This window comes from Chlamydotis macqueenii, chromosome 16 (genome assembly GCF_036417535.1).
Source record: "Chlamydotis macqueenii isolate bChlMac1 chromosome 16, bChlMac1.mat, whole genome shotgun sequence".
NCBI classification, from domain to species: Eukaryota; Metazoa; Chordata; class Aves; order Otidiformes; family Otididae; genus Chlamydotis; species Chlamydotis macqueenii.
Genome location: NC_141571.1, coordinates 15,284,343 through 15,305,845, shown reverse-complemented (window position 1 = coordinate 15,305,845; position 21,503 = coordinate 15,284,343). Strand labels below are relative to the sequence as shown.

The window sequence follows — 21,503 nt, the reverse complement described above, 5'->3', positions numbered from 1 at the left end:
CAGCGACTGGGAAACCGCAACTGGTAAAGAGCAGGAAATGTTGAGCGTGTGAAGCTGTGAACTCTGCTCTAGCGGTTTCCTTCTGGCCTCCACCAAATCACTGATCTCATCCGCTTCGGATTTTTCATCTGCAAAAGGAGCATTTGCTCACCTTCCTAGTAACAGGACGACTGCGACTAAAACTGGAGGGTCAAAGTGGAAAGCTATTTTGTTATTTCCCAACAGTGAAGAGACAGAAAGGCTCTGGATTATCAGGATTCAAAGGAATCAAATAATTTTGTGGTCAAACAAAACTTTTAGGCTGTTGCTATGGGAACCATCACATCTCAGAAAGACAATGAACGGCAACTTAATCCTCTCCTATCTGAAAGGGGAAAAATAACCTTCATGCGAACCGCAGCCAGTCGTTGCAGCTCTTCTTTGTCCCATTCCTCAGGGCTCTTGCTTGTCTGGGAAGAGCGATCCTGCCTAGGCGGCCTCTGAACAAAAATGACAATTATTCATTTTGTATTTCTGCTCCGCACAAGCGTTCTGCCTGGCAGGTTCTCTGCAGTTCGGTTCAGCCGCCCACATCCTCACTTCCCCACAGAGTTTAAGGATATTTTCCAAGGTTTTTCTTTTGTACAATTTTTTTTTCCCTTGAAGGTACCACTCCAAGTGAAAAATAATTCATCCAAGATCCTTACCATCCAGTAACGAGTGAGCAGTGAGGCCGCCCTGGCTCCTGTCGTCTGGGTTGCCACGCAGAGGCCGTTACGGCTGTAGGGACTGGCCTTTCACGTAATCCTCTGTGCCACTCTGACAAATCTTTTAAACCTCTCCTCTTCTCCCTCCCTCTCCAGCCTCATGCCTTGCAAGAGCTCAGGGTTTATCCTAGGGAGCCAAACCCCAGAACGACAACGCAGCTGTAAGACCAGTGCCTGCCTTTAGCAAGTCTGTATCCAGACACAAACTGATGCTGTAGCTTCAGTAAAGCTTCCCAGCTCTTTTGCCACCTTAACCACAAATACTTTTTTTCTCTTTAAAATTTAAAAATCTGGTGTTCTCTGTCCCCAGTTTTTAGAAGAAACTGGCGTAGCACTGATGAAGACAGACTTGCCAGCGCTGGCACTGCAGCCTTGGTCACGTAAGGTAAGTGGTGCAGAGGAACAGCCCTCCAGAAGGAGAAGGAGCCCTCCGCCGGTGCTGACTCACCTTCGCCGCTGGACACCAGCGCGTCTGCTGACTCACACTCCTTTTGGGGCTTGGTACCCTTCCAGCTCTTCTCTCGCAGGAGGTAACACTGCTTCAAGCAACGTTACTTAAATAAGTTAAAATAACCTGATTTGATACACTATTGATATTATTCTGCAATGTAGGGAAGATATATTTACAAGAAATAATAATAATGGCACACTATTCCCTGTACTTACGAGGAGTTTTAAACCTTTATTCTCCATCACAAATACCTTATCCCACACTCTCATTTTACAGTCTTCACAAAGTCATTTCCTTTGCAGTTTCATTTTGCACGACTGGTGTACAGTTAAAGAGTTCACAAGGTTGTTACAGTTTGTGTGGCGCGCTGCGGAGGTCTGAAGGAACAACTCAACGCCCTCCAGCCCATTCACTACAACTAAAACCAGTTTACAGTCCAGGCAAGTTCAGCTCAAGGAGTTTAAAGGCTGGCAACCGAAACAGCAACACCTGTAAGCGCCCCTAACCGAAGCCCTGGAAGTCACAGAACGTACCAGAAGTTTGAGAAGAGAACAGATTACATAAAATACTCAAGCTTAAGGTCTGTTCCTTTTAATAGTTCTTTTTCTTTAAATATTATAACACTCCTATATACAAACAAGCTGTGCCTATTGTAACCTTAAATGCATTTTAAGGTTACAATAAAACGAGACACATCCTGTTCTACATCTACACACCTAACAGCGGGAGGTGCAGCAATAAAGTACAGAGAGATATGTGTAAAACATTTTCTCCCTACATTCTTCTTCCTATAACTGCATAAAGTATGGGTTTGCAAAATTTGGAGATCCAAGTAAACCATGTCTATCCATTTATTAAAGCACTTGCAGGGTTTGCTAGAGCCTGGCAAACGTACATCAATCCAGAGCAGTTTAGAGCTCACTACAATCACGGACACGTGGAACCAGCCCTCAGCCTGCGCAGCTGAAATGCCAACACAGCCGCTTGTGCACGGACAAGACTGAAGGCTGAAAGAACCGTGCTGAAGAAAAGCAGGGAACAACGAAGCAGCACACTCACTCCTAACAAAAGATGCCCGTCCGAATTCATCACCATTGCCAATGCAGCAGGTACAAGGCTCAACGTAGCAACACAGACACCATTATAACGCAAATGCTGAGAGTTTCAACAAAGAGTCCTGTAATATTCTGCCTTCTCCCACGTGCAGCACCACTGAAGGGTGCCAGATGCGCAGCACAAAGCAGAGCAGCGTGCTGGAGAGGGGCTCTGGTCGAGGCCGTGGCTGATCGCGCAGCTCCCCTGGGAAGGGCAGGCACGCCAGCCCCCGACGGCCCTGGCCGCGGAGCGCTCACACGCTCCGGGGGAACGAACGGGGCCGCTTTGCTACTTTTAAAACCCAACAGCCAAGCTCCGGCCTCATCGGCGCCAAAGCTCGGCCTCCGCCCCGGGCACGGGTCCCTCCTGCCGACTCGCGGGGCGGCTCCCCCGGCCCGGGTCCCGCTTCCCTCCAGGCTCCATAGGGCCCAAACCCCGCCGGGCTTGCTCTCCTCCTGCCACAGCCCCTCAGGTCTCCACGGCTGCTCACAGGAGACAGGGCCGGTGCCACGGCCGGGCCCACCGGCAGCCGGCAGCCCGCACCCCGTTCCCTAGGCAACGTCGCAGCTCTCGCGAGAGCGCCCGGCGGAAGTGACGCACCGCGCCAGAGGGAGGGGCACGTGATACAGGCGCGGGGATTCCGAACGGCGGAGCGGGAGGTGAGGGAGCTGCTGTCCTCGCGCCTGTTCGTGTTTCCATGGCAACCGCCGCCGGGCCGGGGGTCCCGGGAACGCGGGCTGGGCCGCACCGGAGCGGGCGGGGGGCGCTGCCGGGCCGGGCCCGCTTCTCCGCACCGCCGCGGCCGGGCCCGGCCCTGAGTGCCCGCGGGGCTCCTGCCCGGGCCGCGGTGCGGGCCCGCGGGTCCCGTCCCGAAATACGAGGCGAAAGCCGAGCGCCGCTCCGCCTGGCGCCGGCGGCGCGGTGAACGGCGGGCCTGCGGTTCCTTGTAGGTGCCTGCGGGAAGCATGCCCCGGGTGACGCTGAACGGCATCACGGTGGATTTCCCGTTCCAGCCCTACGAGTGCCAGGAGGCCTACATGGCCAAGGTGCTGGAGTGTCTGCAGAAGGTGAGTGCCGCCCCCCCCGCAGGCCTTCGGGTTCACTCACCGCCTTCTGTTCCTAGCCGTGGCGGAGAACTGCCCTAAAAAGAGCTGCTCACGATTCAGGTTTACTTTTTGTTGTCTGCATCCTGCCTTTTCCAGATCTCTGCCCTTCTTTTCCTTGTGTTTTTATTTTACTGTGTCGTTATTAAAAACCCAGAAGCGTGCAGGTGGCAGCCAGTGGAAATGTGGACAGGATGTTTCTGCCGAACTGGGGAAAAAGAAAAGCTGCGTGAGTGGTCCTTGGGTTCGTGCAGTGTGTCCTTAGATATCTGAGGTTTGGTTTTGTGCTGTTAGTCCTTGGACTGTTGGTGTAATTCATCGTTTTATCTACGATAAATTAATTGTACTGGATGGACGTCAAAGAAGAAAATGTTTTTTACAGTAGTTATCTCTGTTCTGGAGTTGGTGAGCAGATCTCTGTGGTCCCTGTTCTACTGAGCGATCGAACGAACTTATTGTGGGAGCTTTGGCTTTCCGCCTGGCTCAGCGTTCCTCCCTGCCCTGGCCAGCAGCTTGCTTCCTGCTTGGCACCTCCTCCTTTTAAAAGTAGAAGTGTTGTAAGCCGATTCCATATAGAAATTCTTTCAGTACAACTGAACACGAATTGTCATGGCAGCGCAAGCTCAGCTGCTAGTTTTTCCTGCAACCTGTGGTGTTGTTATGCGCTTCAAACTTGTAACATCCAGTACGGCTAAATGTTTAAAAGTGCTTGGAAAACTTTCTGCCTACACTGTCATGTGGGATATAGTCTTAATTCTAAAGGAAACTGGCAGTTTGTAACCTAAGAGTCGCTTTCTGGGTTTTTGTTTGTTTGGTTTTTTTGTTTTGGTCCCGTCCCCACCCCCCCCCCCCCATGACTTCTAGTATTTTCATGTATTTATGCTGAAATGTGATGCATTCTAGTTGCTCCAAGAGTGGAGAATTCCTCTGCTAAATAAGGGATAATGCCTGGCTCTTGGTTTTAGGTTGAGCCTCGCTAAGTTGGTTAGAGGGTCCTACAGGCCGCTGTGTGTGAGGCGTACGTGTGTTTCTGTCGTATGGCAGAGGTTACCAGGCAGTGATTGCTTTTCTACTGAGGAAACATAGTGCTGTACAAAGGCTGGTTCTTGTTGAATCTCCAGATTGCTCACTTTTTCCATTTTATTTTTATTTCTCTTCAATGAAGAAGGTAAATGGCATTTTGGAGAGCCCTACCGGCACAGGAAAGACCCTCTGCCTGCTGTGTTCCACTCTGGCTTGGCGGGAGCACTTCAAGGATACTATCTCAGCCCGCAAAATTGCCCAGCGTATGAACGGAGTGGAGCTCTTTCCCGACAGACCCATGTCATCCTGGGGCAATGCTGCCACAGATGGCGATGTCCTGAGTAAGTACGGCGACTTTTATGCTTAGTAGGGGCGATGCAGGACTGTTAACAAACGCTGGCTTTTATCTGTCTTTTGTCATAAGTGTGTAATTATAAAAGTCATGGAGCCGTTGTTTAGTAGCTGAAGCACAGTTTCACCATTTTATAGATTTAAAAGGTGTTTTAAGTATTTTTTTTTTTCTTAGAATAGAACATTAGAAACTCATTTACCTCATTTTGTGTTTGTGAATAGTTAGAAGAAAAAATTTCTTGTTGTATCTACAAAGCAAACTGTTACCATAGTACCAGCTGGGAAAGGAGCCTAATAATATCTCAAGTTCTTCTTTCCACGCTAATAATGCTTTTCTACTTTTTTTTTTCCTCCTCTGTTTGGCAGCTTATTACACTGACGTTCCTAAAATAATTTATGCCTCCAGAACTCACTCACAACTTACACAGGTCATTAACGAGTTAAAGAACACAGTCTACAGGTAAGTACGATTTGGGATAACGTTCCTACTCAAAGAAAAGGTGGAGAAACCCATCAGATTTAGTTACTGTTTTAATTTGTGAATGAAAGTATAAAAAGGTAATATCCGGTGAAATGTAGTTCTCTTAACGTGTGTGTGTGTAGCACCTGGATTTCTTTGCTGTTGGGTTTGGATTTTTTCATACTTCACAGCTTCTCTTACCTCATTGATGTAGAATTTTCTGAATTTGGTCTGGTTCTTTGCATATTTACTTCTAAAATTACCTTTTTTTTTTTTTGTGACTTTTTTTTTTTTTTGCCCCCCTGGGCCATTTCTTAATGGCAGTGAGAAGCCGTCACACAGTTGAATTCCTTAGGCTGATGTAAATCTGTGAAGAACTTTGTGGTTTTTCTGTACCCATGTCTGTCACAGTTTCAGCTGTAGATGTGCCCGTGTGCTGACTGAGCTCTTTGGGCAGACAGTAATCATTTGTTTATATGTTTCTTGTAAAGATACAGCCTTCTAATAAGCAAAGCAAGTATTGTGAATGTTTGTAGTGCGTTAGTTCTTGTCGTAACCTTACTCTGAGAACCACAGCCAACTCTGGAATAGCTTTAATAGATGACAGGCCCCAGCTCATTCAGCTCAGCTGTCATAACAGCACCCAGACTTTACAGTGGATGGTGTAAGCTGCTGCTCGTTACCTCCTGCTGTAAACTACTGCTTATTACCACCCACTGGAGAAATACAGTACCGTAAAGTCAAATAACATATATAGCTGTTACAGACAGACTAACTTACTGCTTCTGATTCTGACTCTTATTTTGGGCTCATCTATTTCTCCTGGCCCTTTCGCTTTTGATATATGATACCCATCCTAGGCATGTACAGCTGTCTTCTCCTTTATTGCCTTATTTTTAACATCAGCCCTGTGTATTCTGTTTGAACAGGCCGAAGATATGCGTTTTGGGTTCCAGAGAGCAGCTTTGCATCAATCCTGAAGTGAAGCGACAGGAGAGCAACCACATGCAGGTGAGAACAGAGCCTTGAAAGCGCGCACAGTGAGAACGTGGAAGCTTTTTGTTTTGGTGTGTGGTGTGTAATTCTTAACTCTAACATTGTTTAGCTGCTGGAGGCTGTGGGGAAAACTAGCAGTTCTAAATGTGATATGAGAAACTCTCACCTTCTAGTTTTGTGAGTGCAAAATCTAATTCTGGATCTCCGGTAACATTTTCCGTCCAGAGAAGGATGTCATTGTGTAGAACATGAGAGTTAATAGTTTGCAGTTTACTTTCTGATCTGCCACTTAAGTGTTTTTCAAGGGCAACAGTAATTTCAAAGTAGCGTTTCAGGGATTGATTTACCTGTTCCTGTTACAGGTAGTATCAAATATTACTGGTTTGAAAAATATTAGTGGCAAAACATAACAATTTCCTTTGAGCATCTGAGTGTCCTGTGCTGCTTAGGAGAGAGCCTAACTTTTAAGGTGAAGAGAGGGACACGTGACTTTAAAACTGAAGATGTGCAATTAGCATTTTTTCCTTAGCTGGTGTTACAGAAAGCAGGTCTTCACCCCTTAACGTGCTTTTCAGTGCTTGGTAAGCTGTGCTACTCTTGGCTGAAAGATACTGTATTTTGCAGATCTACATGTGCCGAATGAAAGTGATGGCTCGTGCTTGTCACTTCTACAACAACGTGGAAGGTGAGTTTGGCTCTGGAAGTTTACCCTTTTTTTTTTTTTTTTTTTTTTTTGAGGGAGACATTTGCTAGACAGGTAGAGATGTCTTTCAAGAATTAAATGTTAGGAAGTGGCTGAGTGTGATGATCAGGTAACAACAAATCTTTGTGCGATACCTTTACCTAAGCTTACGGTTATAATGTAATTTTTCACAGAAAAGAGTACAGAGAAAGAACTGATTGAATCAATTATGGATATTGAAGACTTGGTTAAAAATGGAAACAAGCACAGGTAAATGATCCCCTCTGACCTTCCTCCCCCTTGCTTGTGGAAATAGTGAAAACTATTTCTCTGCTCATTTTTGTGAATGCCTTGGTATGAACTTGGCACGCACTAAAGTAGCAGAGCAATGATGAGAGCAAAGTGGAATGGCTAAATATGTTGCAGAGAAAGCTTCTGACAAAATCCTGCGTACACTAAAGCCTTAACTTCTGTTACTGCAGTTTTCATCATACAGCAACTTATTTCAGTCCTGACTCTGCAAAGACTGAATCGGATCAGTCAGGCTCACCAGTGTTTTATTTCTCATGTGAGCAGAGGCTGCCGATATAATCTGACCTGACAAATGATACTGCAGTCTTGTCTCAGATCTAAGAGGGTGAGGTGACTGACTTGTTGAGATAAAATAGTCTAGTGCAGCACTTCCTTCTAGCTAAAAATGATAATGCAGTAATGAATGCCACTCCTTCTCCTTTAATTTCTTTTTTTCTTTGTTTTGTTGAGCTGCACAGCTAGGTATTGGATATTTTCTATGCTTCTTTTTACTTGGGTTGTTTGAGTAGAGCTAACTGTCTGCCCTAAAATTAAACATGCTAGTTTCAACTCCTTAAGTTGATTAGAAACCCTTGAGAGTATGAAACATAGTACATGAATGCACTCTTAATATTTCTGCAAGTATTACTTTATAGTTTGTACTACTTTTTTTTTAAACAGAGCTTGTCCTTATTATCTCTCTCGAAACCTGAAGCAGCAAGCAGATGTTATTTTTATGCCTTACAACTATTTACTAGACTCAAAGGTAACGTGTGTCTTTGCTTTTAAATGCCATTGTTCTTCTCTTTATCTTACATTATTTTAGTGGATAAGCTGCGAGGAACTGATGCACAGCAAGTGCTTTGCAGAATGTGATGCCCTTTGTTTGGTGATATTCACCTCTGTTTTTCTGCAGCCAGCTACATAAGTTCTAGAGTAAGGAAACTTTTTCAGTAGAGATTGGATATCTCTTTGAAATAATTGCTGACTGCGTAAAAAAAAAAAAAAGCCAAACAAAAACCAAACCCTCAAACTGTTGTAATAAGTTGTTCATGTTTCATGGGTAGAAGATGAAATCTGTGAGGAAAACTTTGTTGAGGAAACGAATCTGCTGACACCTTCATGCAACTTGGAGTAATTAATGAATTATAGTAAAAGCTAGATTACATTCCACTGCTACAAAAGGCAAAAAGACTAAATGTTTAATAAATCAAAAAAAAATTAAATATCTCTGACCACCTTAAGCAAGGAAGCATTGTGAAATGAAGTTAGGGGATCTGGTACTGTCAGGGGTGTTCTCAGAGCATCCATTTGCAAAGACAACACAGGCATAAATTTGTAAAAACAAGGCAAGTCCTGCTGCTTTGCACCCCACTCCTCCCAGAGAGTAACCTGTCAGTAAAAATAGCGACTGAAATGAAATCTGACAAACTTGTGTATCCTTCTATGGTACAACTGTTTTGTTCCTTATTACTGTGTCAATTGTAACCTCCATAAACTTTTACATGATGCTTTTTATCACTTTCATTTCCAGAGAAAACAATTCTATGGTTTATGTATTAGGTAGCCACAGTGAGTACTTTTTTTTTTTTCTTTTAAGAAAACAGAATTATTAAAAATAGGTGAAAACCCAAAATACATGAGAACCTAAATCTGTCTCACAAGCCAAGTTCTCAGTCAATAAAGTCTGTATTTCCCTGTGGCCTTTTTTGTCCGTTTCCTCATTCTATTTTTTTCTTTTTTTTTTTTTTTTTTTTTTTTGCCTTTCAGAGCCGGAGAGCACACAACTTGGACCTGAAGGGGACTGTGGTAATACTTGATGAAGCTCACAATGTGGTAAGTTGTTTCTGGTCTGTTGCCATTTTTCAGACTTCAGCCAAAGAGGGGAAAAAGGACTTGTGCCCTATTACAAGCAGTCTGTAAAATCTGCACTCAGCTATTTCCGTTGTTAATGTTAATTATCATGAATATTTCTTGTTTCTGTGACTGTTAAAGCTTTGTAGTTTAATTAACAGTCCTTTTGACAGTGCTGTGATTTTCTACAAGGTGATAGTTTCTTTCTGAAGGGTGGATCTCCAGATTTATGAGGGCACTCATTTTCTTGTTTGGAGAGTTCTCTTCTAGGTTGTAAGAAATCATGAAAGATCCATTCCTGAAGGTCAGTTGGATCAGCTGTCCAAGTGTAGTAGATGGCAAACGTGACTCTTGTAATATTTCCAAGTCTTCACTTGTAGAGAGGAAAAAAGTGCTGCATTATGAAGTCATCCTCTTAGTTGGCTCGAAACTGCAACCTTTTGCCTAAATAATGAAACGCAGAGGAACATTTGAAATATGTCCCTTTTTACTGCCACATGAACAAGCTCTCAGTGGGATTTCTGCTAAACAGCTGCAAAGTTTATTTTTTGATTGTGTGTTCTTTCAGTAAACAGGCCACCGGAGGGTGTGCTGTGTTTGACTAGAGACAGTTGCGGAGCTGTGTCCAGTATGTGCTCCTTTCATCAGAACATCTCTTTTTCTGTTGAAAAATGTGTGGAAATCCAGTCATAGTTGTTTGGTTTTTTTTTTTTCCCTTTTCTAGTGTTTAAAAAATATTAATTGATGCCTGCCTGCAGAAATTAACCAGAACAGCTCTTCTGGAACGACTCATTTCACAATAGTTCTCCCGTGGTACTGCCTGTTCCAGGTTAATGTAGAAACTTAGTAATTACTCTGAAATAAAATTGACTTATTTCTGATTAGATTGTTTACATGTGCAGCTAGTTCAACATAGTTTTCTTTGTAACTTATTTCTTCATAGCTATTGCAGTCAAATTTTTGTGTAGGTTAGTCCTTCCTATTTCTCTTCATTCCTCGGGGAAGATGATTCTTTTCATGAATGAAAACTTTGTGATAAAATAATACGTGACTTATTTTTCAAGGTCACAGAAGTTTTGTCAAACTTGTTAGTTTGAGTGTTCAAACCATTACTTTTTTTTTTTTAATAGAAATTTAGTATGTTTCCTTTCTTCTCTATAATAATATTTGTTCTGGCATACAATTTGGCCCAAACTTTACATATGAATGATATGCGGTTTACCGCATTTTTTTTCCTTATGACCTCCCTTCCCTTTTTTATCCATGCCTCCATCTCCAAATGCAAGATCATGAGGGGTAAGGACCATGCCTTTATATGAGTGAATATAGGGATACGAGTGTCTCCTGAGAGGGACCGGGAAGTAGCTCTTTCAAAGAACAAACTGATTATCTAAGTAAAATATTTGCTGCTTGGACAATTTGTCATCAGTCAGCTATTTGGGAGCTGCGTGGGAGAAACAAAAAGATGTCAAGAAAAATCTATTAGCAGCAACACTAAGAACCTGAAGGAGGTGACACCTATTAAAAACAAAGGTATCTTAAAGATGACAGTGGTTTCCTGCTAGATGGGAATGGCAGAATGTTGATAAAGTGGAAGAGGCAAAAGCCAGTTTACATTTCAGAAAAAAGGGTGCCTGTGAATAGTTAATGTCTTGAGGTGTTTATAGAATGTCCTCTGGCCTGAGCAGGAGATCAGAAATGAAATCAAGCCTGATCACCTTCCCTGAGCAAATACCCCGTTGAGCAGTCCAAATAATGCTGCCATTCCTTATGTTTTAGGAGAAGTTGTGTGAGGAGTCGTCGTCTTTTGACTTGACACCCTATGATTTGGCGTCGGCAATGGATGCTATAAATCTCGTACTGGAAGAACAAGCCAAAGTAGTTCAGCAGAATGAAATAAATGCTGAATTCAATATGGAGATGGCAAATTCAGGTGTGTTGGCAATCGCAAACCACTGTTTCACTGACATTGTTGGGTACCACTACCAAGAACTGGAAAATAAGTTTTCCTAACGGTTTCTGGAAAACTTACTCTCATTAGTAGATAAATTATCGTTAATTGGTAATCACTGCCAGACAAACAGGAAAAAATTTGGCCAATCCAATGTGATGTGAGGGGCCATGAAAGAGAACAGTAAGTGGAATACGGAAGATGTCTTTCCATATACACAATTCTAGCCTTCACATCCATAGTTTCTGAAAAGACACCGAGAAACTAGGAATTAAACAGATGTGAAGCATCCTCTCTGAAATCTTTCCTTTCTTCAACAGGACTGAACATGGAACTTGAAGATATAGCAAAGATAAAGAGTAAGGTTACTTTTTTGTGTTTTTGAAAATTGTTGTTGAAACAGTTTTGAAAGGTCAACAACTATAAATCAGGTTAATGTAGCATTTCCGTAGAAGTTACACATAACTGAGAAATCCATGGAAGTTTGTGTCTCTCTTTTCAGAGAATTTTGTGGAATGTTTATTTGATTTTTTTTCCCAAGAAGTTGATGCATTTATCTGCCAAATCTCTCATTTCCTTCTTTGCTGGAAGTCCCTTGTTTTCTGATGTTGTCCATGTGCTGGAAATTTATTAGTTGCATGATTCTGCTGTAGTAACATGATGCTACATGAAGTTAATAGCAAGTGCTTGAGATGTCTCGTTTACAAAGCACTTCCAAGAACAACTTTCCACGTATAGAGAGAGGAGTTTATAATTTTGCTGGTAACTGTGTTTTCCAAGAGCATCACAGGCTTAATCTAAGAATTGAGGTCACAGAAGTTCTAAAAGTTGAATATGAATGTTTAGAGATGGTATCTAGGAAGCTGGTTCTTATTGTTTTGATTTGTTCACAGAATAAAGAAAACAGCTAGGTTGCTGTATTTGGTGACAGTCTCTGTAATAAAGTATATTTATTTAAGAAAGAGGTTTAGGTGAGTTCCAGAACTGAGTTTCTGTGAATCCTAACTTTTTTCCCCTCTTGATTCTCTTAAAGAAATTCTTCTTCAGCTAGAAAGTGCTATTGATGCAGTGGAGCTGCCGCCAAATCAGAGTGGAGTCACCAAAGAGGGAAGGTAACTTTTTTCTTCCTCGTTAATATCTTTACATGTTAAAAGTACAGCAAATTCAGGATTGGTAGCAGCTGTTAGGATTGGTACTACTATGCTAGTTTCTGGGAGTAGTATTTATTCCAGGTTTTGGGTTTCCTTACACCTCCTTTCTGCAGTAAACGTTACTTCTGGTGCAACTCCCTTTTAAAGTGTTTCAAGAGTGGAAAATCCTGTGCTGTGTGTATGCCTGTCAGGTGTTCTGAACTGGAGGAAGCTCCTCTCTGTGCTTCTCTCAGTTTTGATGTAATGATTTAAACAGAGGTACTAGTGCTGCAGTGATTTGGTTTGAGGTACCTCAGAGCTCTGTAAGTCTGTTTCTAAACTAATTCACGTTATATATTGGAAAATAGATTGGGAAATGCACGCAAATCTGTTTCTAAATTAATACATATTGTATGTTGTAGCAGAATCATGGAAAGTGTGAAGGATGCGGTCAGTATATTTTCTGTCATGTCAGTATGATCTGCCTTTATAACCAAATACTTATTTTTGTTCTTGTAAACTTGTCTTTCTCATGGAGACAAGAACACGTTTTGCTACTAGATGGTGAAGTTGTTGTAAAAGAGTAACAGTAATTGTCTGTGTAATGATTTACAGTGTTTACCCATTTGTACTTTTTCTTTGTAAATTGCAGCTACATCTTTGATCTGTTTGCAGAGGCCCAAATAACATTCCAGACCAAGTCCTCGCTCCATGAGTCGCTAGAGCAGATTTTACAGTTTCTTTCAGGCCGTAAGTCTAGATTTATTAGTTGTTTCACTCAGACTTCTCTCTGTAATGTAAGTAATTGGAAGTTGTGTTGTTTGGAGAGAGGAGGAGAAAGGCTTCTTTGTTTGGATTTAGATTATAAAACTTAAAAGCTAAAATCTGCCTCTGAGGAGCTGTGTCTCTTTATTAAGACTTGCTGCAAGGTACTCTGCTGGGAAACACGATTTATGTCTGTTCATGCAGCAGAACTAGTTTTAAGAATTGCTTTGTGTCAGGATCTGAGGTATACCAACACATGAGTGTACAAACACGTATACATAGAGGGTTTTTGCACACAACACTATTTTTCTCCAAGAAGAATTGGGTGGAGCTTGTTGGCGTCTTGCTGATGGTGCTTATAGTGTCTTGAGTTCTTCCCTGGTCATGGAGTTAGGAAACAGGAATATTGGGAATCACATACTGTGGTTTTTAGTTTGTTTTTTTTTTTCTTGATTTAACAAGCTTCTGTTCTACTGTCAGCATCTTGTTCTTAATTTGGCCTTCCACAAAGAAAAATCTGCAACTTCTACATGTGCTAAGAAAATGGTTTAGTTCTTACTAGCAGACTCTTCAGTAAAAGCGTTGCAGCAAGCAAGCCCACTCCATCGAGACTAGACTATAGACAGCCACTTCTGCAAGAGCATCCTTTGAGAACACATCTGTCCTTCCTTTATTTCCCCCAGCACCTTTTTCTTTTTAGGCTCTTTGCACTCTGGCTTAACAGGTGCATCTGTTTGTTGTTTCCGTGGTCAAATTCTCATCATCAGCATATTTCATGTGTTTTAACTGCTCCTCTGCAGTCACTGTTGTAAGCGTACTAGAGACTTGGATGTGATTGTAGCTGTAGCGAAGGTTAGTTTTATCTCTCTTTGAATAACAGGGTAGTTGGTTTTCTATTTTTTTCGTGAGAGCTTTTGAAAAAGTAACCAAACAGTTTGGGGACACTTATCATTGTCTTAATTATCTCCTTTCCAATTTTCTAATGTAGAGGAAGCTTGAGTTTATGTAATTGTCTCAGATGACAGCTGTGAAACTTCCTTTGAAATGCATCTTGAATAATGATGAAAAACTTGAAATAATGTATTTGTTTCAGATAATATTTTCGAGTCATTGTATTCAGCGTTGTGCTGTTCAGATAAGATATGGATGTATGTTTGTTGTAAAAGTAATCGTGTTATTCCCTCTAGGTACTGGGGTATTTGTCAATACATCTGGATTGCATAAGCTCTCAGATATTATCCAGGTAAATAATTAACACTGTTTCTATATACATCTGAAGGATAGAAGAATTGGTTTAAAAAACATGGAAAGTCGTTGGATCCATTTTATTCGTGATCGTATATACACTTGTGCAGCCTGATGAGATGGTCTACTTGGATTTTTACCCAGGTTGTTCTCTTACAGTTTTGATGTCCCTTTTTGGAGATGCTTGATTTAAATGTGTCTGGTTTTAGCCTCCACCAGGTGGAGCTGGGTTATTGAGCTATTTACTTTCTAGCAGCAACGTTTGGGATATGAGACCTTCTCATGAAATAACAGGACAAGTTAAGGAAAACAAGCAAACAAAATAATTTAACTGGTTTTTTTCCCATTTAATTATTAAATTAAGGGATCTGTAAATTTTTTTTTTCTAGTGGCACAGGAACAGCATGTGACACTTGTGGGTATCCCTGTGGTGCTGTCAGTCCCCTCCCTGTTGTGCACTTGCAAAACATTGGTTATGAAAAACCTGGCCCCCGTAAAATGAGAAGGTACAGTGGGCCAGTGGCATGAAATCAAATTTCTGTGTTCCCTCTGAAGTTGACCAAAGCTTGAGTAATACTGGAAAAAAAGCGTAGTGTTTGGACAGCTCTAAAGTTCAAACGAAATAGCCTCCTAGCCGTAGTGTTACACAGTGGAAAATCTGTTGGCGCTTGGGATTAAGTCCACTGTGTTCCCAGAACTTGGTGATTTCAGAGCATCATCTTGGCCTGAGTTCCTGGGTGTCAGGTTGAATTAGACTTTTTCCTGATAGTGAAATAAGACCTTTACTTCCCAAATACTTGTGGGGTTTTTCTTATCAAAAAGATCTCTTTCCTTCCATCTTTAGTAGGTGAGTTATAATAATGATGACATTTTAGTTTTTTAGTTGTGTTAATAATAGCTTTTCTGTCTTGGTCAAATTACTTTTTTTTTTCTTTTCTTTTTTTTTTTTTTAACATTACAAACTATAATTTAACCACTGACGCAAGAAATTCCAAGATGTTAAAGTCTGTCGTGGCTGGCAATGTTAAATCTTTGTTATACTCACTGGTAGCCTGCTTAATAGATTAGCTGCCAGACTTTTTCCGTAATCCTTGACATCATAGATCTTTCTCCTGGCAGATGTGCTGCTTACAGTTGTGATCTATGTTTATATGAAGCACAGGAGTGTCAAACAAGGTATAAAGTAATGGAAACACAGATAGGAGTAGCCTAAAATCTATGTAAGAACAAAAATGAGGAAGAGCACAGCACTTTATTTAATCTGAAAAGTTTATTACTTCTGTGTCCAGCTCTGTAGTTGGCAGTAGCAAATGAACTTTTTTTTTTTTTATTCCTCAATATTCTTGCTTATTTTCAGAACACATGTTAGAAGGTTTGTAATGAGATTCTTTCCTGTGTGGGTGCAGTGCAGACTGTGTACTTCGGTTTTCCCTGTTTGCTGAGGGGTTTATACCATTCCCACTTACATTTCCTGAGATTATTACTGTTTCTAGGTTTGAGTGTCCCTTTTAAGTAAACTAGGAGAGATTAAATAGTCTAGATGTGAATTTAGCCCTGTTCTCTACAATATTTGGAGTCTTGGATTTTATTATTTTGAATGACACTGCTCAGGTCTATTTTGCCACAGTTACCGAATCTACTGCCAACATTCAGATTGTCTTCCTGCTGATTGCTAGGAAAATCTTACAAAGAGGAAGTGTGACTTGTTCAGTGTTGTTGCTTTTCACCTAAGAATTTACTTGCTATCTTACCTTAATTGTGCATCCTCTTCTTCTAGAATTCAAATTTAATAGAAAAGGACAACCTTATAATTTAAAATTTTCCTTAAAACCGTTATTAGATGCTTGGAGAAAAGTCAGCTCAAGTTAACATCTTATAGATGATGTGTTTTTCTTACTGAAGACTTTCTATGCTTACTTGGTCTAGAGTAGCATATGAAGTCATGTTGCACCTGTTATGCTGCTGGAGAGCCGTGTACCTGTCCAAAAGGACACCACAGAAAAGCACCCTGTGTAAAACTAAAAATGAAAAACGTGTTCAAGCTTTGCACACCTGCACAATACAGACAAGTTATCTAGCTGTATTTTGGATGCTCCTGGTAGGTTTGCAACACTGAACTCGTGAATGCGTGGCTGTGTGTGAGGCTGGGGCATACACAGGATTTCCTTTTTATAGCAGGGGTTCAACAAAGCCTGTGTGTGTGTTCTGATACAGGGGTAGCAATTTATGTACACTGATACCAACATGATTTGAACTGGGAGGTGAGTGTTGCTGTTCTTTTCCGGGGAAGGTGAGGTATGCCTAGTTTAAATTAGCTGCCCGGAGTTTCCAAGCTGAGAGATGAGAGGATTCAGAAGTAGAAGCCAGGTCTCGTGATCCCTGTGAGTGGAGCCCACAGGTCAGTGCGTGCCACAGGACTGGGGATAACTGTGTGCGCTCTTTTAGCCTGTGGATAGCTGAAAGGTGATGTGAATTGGAACAGCAGTCTTTTGCTGAAAGTTAAGAATCTGCCGCTGCTGAGGACATACACGTGAACGGTTATTGCAAATCATCTACCACGTGATAGTTTGGTATCTTGCGCTATCTTAAATAGAACTAGGTCACGGAGTCTTCGTTGGTGATACACAGCACTTTCTTGTACCAGAGCCTTATCTTCAAGACTTACTTGTTAAACAGCCTGGTTTTATTAATAACACTTTTTCTTCCTTTTAGAAGAACATTTACTATGGCTATTTTGCAGAAGTTAGTATTTCCAGGAATTGTAAATTTTTTTTTTTTTTTTTTTTTGGACTGGTGGAGAACATCTTTCTTGTTGCAGCTAGCTGATGCTCTTATGAGCTTGGATAATTCCTTTTAAATGTCTGAAGAAATTTTGTTTACAAAAATTAACAGAAGTTATAAATATTTGAGAACCACAGCTGTTTTCATTGAAGTTGCGCTGGAATGCCATATGTTTAATGACTGTCATGCTTAGTCATAAGACATCACATACAGGAAAGGGGAAGAAGCATAACTCTGTGCAGAAGAGTTGACAGAAGCTTTTAATTTAATATATAGACAACTAGATATGACTACAACTTGTTTTTTTCTTTTCTAAGCAGAGCATTACTACTGTAGGGTATCACGGCTGAAACCTCAAACTAAGGGAATTCAAAAGCTCTTTTGCACTCAGTTGTGGCAGTGACCTCATGGACGTGCAGTGTGTTTATCCACAGCCAGAAGTCATGAACAGTGTGAATAATAATACTGTCATTTGTACAATTTGAATGTATTTTAATACTCTTTTGCATTTTTTGGAACAATGAGGAAGCCATGCGGTTAGCAGGAATTGCTTGTAAAAAACTTATTTATTCAAGATTCTCTGTCTTCGTTCAATAACGGGAGTAAGGACATGTAGTTAAGGTTATTACAGCAGTACCTTTTGTGGAGATACCTCTCAGTGCAAAGGCACGTTAGGGATTTTGCTGGAAACAGTTGTTAAATTTTTCCTTTTGTTTATATCCATTTTCCAGACAGTATTCAACATCGATCCTCCAGAAGGCGCAACAGGTTTCATGCCACATCAGTCAGTATCTAAATATTATAAGGTATGGGACGCTTTGGGTTCTACTTTTTTTCCTCACTTCTGTCTGTGCTTAGTGTATCCAAGACTCAGAAGGATGTGGATGGTATAGCACATTATGATGTTGATTACAGGGAGAATCTCTAAGTTCTTCCAGGGGAAAAAAAAACCAAATCCAATCAACCAAAAAACCCAAACCCAAAAAAAACCCCACCAAAGGAGCTGTGGTTAGTTTAGGTTCCAAGGAAATAGAGGAGCTACACAGTAATTTTTAAAAAAACTCTAAAATGAAATTAGGAAAGTGCAGCAAATGTGTACTATGGATTCTTGCATAATATGCAGTATCGAAGATTTCAATGTGTTCTTCCAGTAATCTATTCTCTTGACTTTAGTTTACCTGTTACCAAGTAAGCGCAGTCGAGCCACTGAACCTGCCCCCTGAAGTCCTTATGTATTTAGAGTTTGCGACTTACAGGCTGTGATGCTATAATGAATTTTAGGAACAGATCTTTTTTTTCAGATAAAAGGTAGCTTTCATATTAAGTTTCACACTTGACACTATTTTTGTTGCTGAATGAAGCAAATCTTTCTAACACAACAATATTTATTTATTTCTTTATTTATTTTCTGCTCTGCATGTTTTATTCTGGTGAACAATCACGGAATAATTGGGTTCTTTCTCTCTGCTCAGGGCAGCCTGTGAAAAGCTGCTCCCGTAAACTGACTCAAAATGCCTGGTTAAATGGTGATGTACTTCTCTGCTCCTTGTTAGATATGTTATGAAGGACTGGAAGCAAAATAGGAAAGACAGACAGGACATGATACAACCTTACCAACACTATAAAAGTTAACTACCCTTAATACGGGCTAGCTTTTTTGAGGGATGAAGTGCACATTCATTTCTGTAGCGCACTCTGAAAATGTTTCTGTTCTTTTCCTTCAGGTACATATTCATCTGGATAACAGTAATCAGAAGAAGAAACAAAGGACAGATCTCTGGAATTCATCATCTGCAAAAAAACAAGGTACAAGACTCGCACTTGAGGAGACTCATACAAAAGCTGCATTGAAAGCTCCTTAACTACTCCTTTCTGATTCAAATAAGAGGAAACGAATGAAGACATACCGATGTGCATTATGTCACATTTGTGAACGGGGAGTCCTCTGGCAAATTTGGGAACGTCACTGTAGGATTTTGGGTGAAACACCACCTATGCTATGTTAAATGTTAAAAATTACTTTGAGGAATAACCCAATGAGGGCATGCTCCAGATCTGTCCATATGCAAAAAAAAAATTTTAAACCCAAATGGTATAGTAGTGTTCCTCACAGAGCTGGAAAGTCCTAAATGCACGATTAGTATGCTTGTTGCCATAGTCTAAGTTAAAATCTTCTGTAAGATGAAGAGACTTGGAGTGTTCGTGTTGCTCCAGAGCATTCTTTCTCTGAAACAGAGAACTAAGTTTGAAGAATTGTAGGATTGTTTGAGAGTGTTCCTTTGCAGTTCTATGTTTTCAAGTACAGCTCCACTGCGGATACAACGAGTTGCGAAGGTGCTTTTCACTTTTATAGTCACTTCTAAAGGAGAGGTGGCATGAGCAATCTCAATATAAAATGTTCTCTGGTGTACCAGTGCTGCTTTGTGCACTGCTGGAGTTCATCTAATGCAATTATTCCAGTGAAAGAAAATAATCTCTGTTATGGAATGGTTGCTTGTATTGGTGTAGGTAAAATCTTCAGACCAACCCAAGAATGGGAAACCCTCCTTCAGGACTGACGTTGAGGTTTATGAAATGTTCTGTTCTCCTCCTATCAGCTATATTTCTCTGTATAACTGTGTTGTGTTAGACACAAAATTGGTGTTGCTAAAGCTGTAGCTACCTTCAACAGGAAGGGGATTCATGTATAGAAAATGTGTGCCAAAGGTATTACAAAAGTAAATTCCTTGTAAGTTCTTAATCTCTGTTGAAATTACTCATATATAGTGGGGGAGTTAATTGGTTGGCTCATTCAGAAGCTCTGTAGTGAAGGTTCATGCGATGTGCCAGAGAAATAACGCTTGAGAACATTACCTGGCGTGGCATTTTCTGGCTAAGAATGCACATTCTTAAGGCAGTGTTACCTTTTCTGAGCTATGACCAGTTTTTGAGCAGCTTCCTAAGTTCTTCAGGGCATATTGTCACTTCTTGATAGTTTCAGCCTCAACTATGCTTTTCAGTCTGTCTTGGTCAACTGCGTTTTCTCTCTCTCCCGCCTATTTCGTTCCTTATGCCCTGCAGGACTTGGTCTCTGGAACTACTTCAATACAACCATGCTCCAAAACAACATATTTAGAAGAAAATAAACTTGGGTTCTGAATCAAAGGCTTATCCTAAGGCTCTTATAAAGTAGGACCGAGCTTGGCTTTGTTGGACTTTAGCATTAATTCTTCCTCATCTTTTTATTTATTTTTTAATAAATGCAATTAGGTGGAAAAGAAAACATTTTCTGATTAGAGAAGAAAGATGCACATCCCTTTACCTAACCCTTCTTAATAGCATACTCTCCAGGGATCTTTGTAAATACCTTGCCTCCCAACTATCTACTTAATTACTCAGTTAAATGTTCTTGAGAATGCATTTGTTTCACAGAGGTCCTTTCCTTAAGGGCAAAAGTAGCATTTTTCAAAGAATGCTTTCTGCAAATTTAGAGGTTTTGCACATAACGTCCCCTTAAGTGTTTCAAGAAAGTAAGTTCTGTTCTGTTCTGAACAGAAGCATGCTGTTTAGTAATCTGCAAATATTGTTTTCCTGTGATATTGCTCAATTGGAGTTTGAAGTTACAGGAATGATTCGAAGTAGATTTTGTTAAGTATGTGTGAAGGAAAGGGCTGATAGAAACACTTTAGCTTTATTGCATAATTTGGAGGATTTGTACCAAAAAAAACCCCAATACAAAGCAGTTGTTGAATTCTTCTGTGATTTAGTAGACACATAGTGATATGTTTGCTTTTCAAATAAGTGTTTGCAGTTACTTGTGCAGCAGACTAGCGGTTTGTTGAGACTTGCAGTAGGTGCAAACCTAGCAGAGGCCAGACAAGATGGATCTAGTCTCCAGATTCCTGTAGTTCTATAGCAGATTGTATAGAAGTAATGCAAACCTTTTAAGAGTAGCTGCTTTCAAATTATTGTGTAGAAATTATTCACTCAAGCGTAATTCTCTACAAACTGTAATTGATGAGAAGTGGCCTAGCTTGGGAGAGCCATGGTGTATGCCACCTATGAACGCAGTATTGAACCGTTATATGTTGACATTAAGAGAAAATGCTCTTACTCTTCGTTTGCTCTAAATCACCACGTTGTAAAGTATTAGTGTACCGTTTCTCCATGGATTAGCTGTTCAGGAACGGGAAAAGCTGCTGCAGAGATCTCCTTTGTGAAACATGCAACAGTTCCTGCTGGGGAATGGGGCCCTTAAAATTGATTTAATGTTGTTAAGCTTAAAGATAAAACTGCAGAGCACCAGGCTGGAAGTGTATGGCGATTCCAGCTTCTGCAGGAGCTGGGCAGCTGGTGCCTGGCAGGAATCCTGCAGAGTTGCAGAGGAGTGTATTTCAAACTGAGCGCTGGCGAGGGAAATGTAAGTGGTTGGTGGTGTTCTAGGCCGTCCCGTATCAGCACAGTTTGCTCTTCTGCTGGAATTTCTTAGGCTCCTGCCGTAAGTGGCTTTGCTCTTGTCTGTAGATACTTCCTGGCCGGTCCATACACAGACCCTGACTGTAGTTTGCACCCCTTCTCAGTGTGAATTAAAGAGAAACAG

General features: G+C 41.0%; 1 protein-coding gene across 1 annotated transcript in view; it reads left to right on the top strand.

Moving 5' to 3' along the window:
• The first annotated feature begins 2,943 nt into the window (after nt 1-2,943).
• The window catches only part of RTEL1 (regulator of telomere elongation helicase 1), a 48,330-nt gene continuing 29,770 nt past the window's right edge, over nt 2,944-21,503 (top strand). The window contains exons 1-16 of the mRNA XM_086760487.1: nt 2,944-2,951; nt 3,243-3,359; nt 4,561-4,759; nt 5,136-5,229; nt 6,159-6,240; nt 6,850-6,910; nt 7,102-7,177; nt 7,880-7,964; nt 8,969-9,034; nt 10,832-10,985; nt 11,324-11,362; nt 12,037-12,115; nt 12,786-12,883; nt 14,086-14,141; nt 17,656-17,730; nt 18,649-18,730. Coding sequence (XP_086616613.1) covers nt 3,258-3,359; nt 4,561-4,759; nt 5,136-5,229; nt 6,159-6,240; nt 6,850-6,910; nt 7,102-7,177; nt 7,880-7,964; nt 8,969-9,034; nt 10,832-10,985; nt 11,324-11,362; nt 12,037-12,115; nt 12,786-12,883; nt 14,086-14,141; nt 17,656-17,730; nt 18,649-18,730 — 1,348 coding nt within the window. The 5' untranslated portion in view covers nt 2,944-2,951; nt 3,243-3,257. The remainder of the gene's footprint in view (nt 2,952-3,242; nt 3,360-4,560; nt 4,760-5,135; nt 5,230-6,158; nt 6,241-6,849; nt 6,911-7,101; nt 7,178-7,879; nt 7,965-8,968; nt 9,035-10,831; nt 10,986-11,323; nt 11,363-12,036; nt 12,116-12,785; nt 12,884-14,085; nt 14,142-17,655; nt 17,731-18,648; nt 18,731-21,503) is intronic.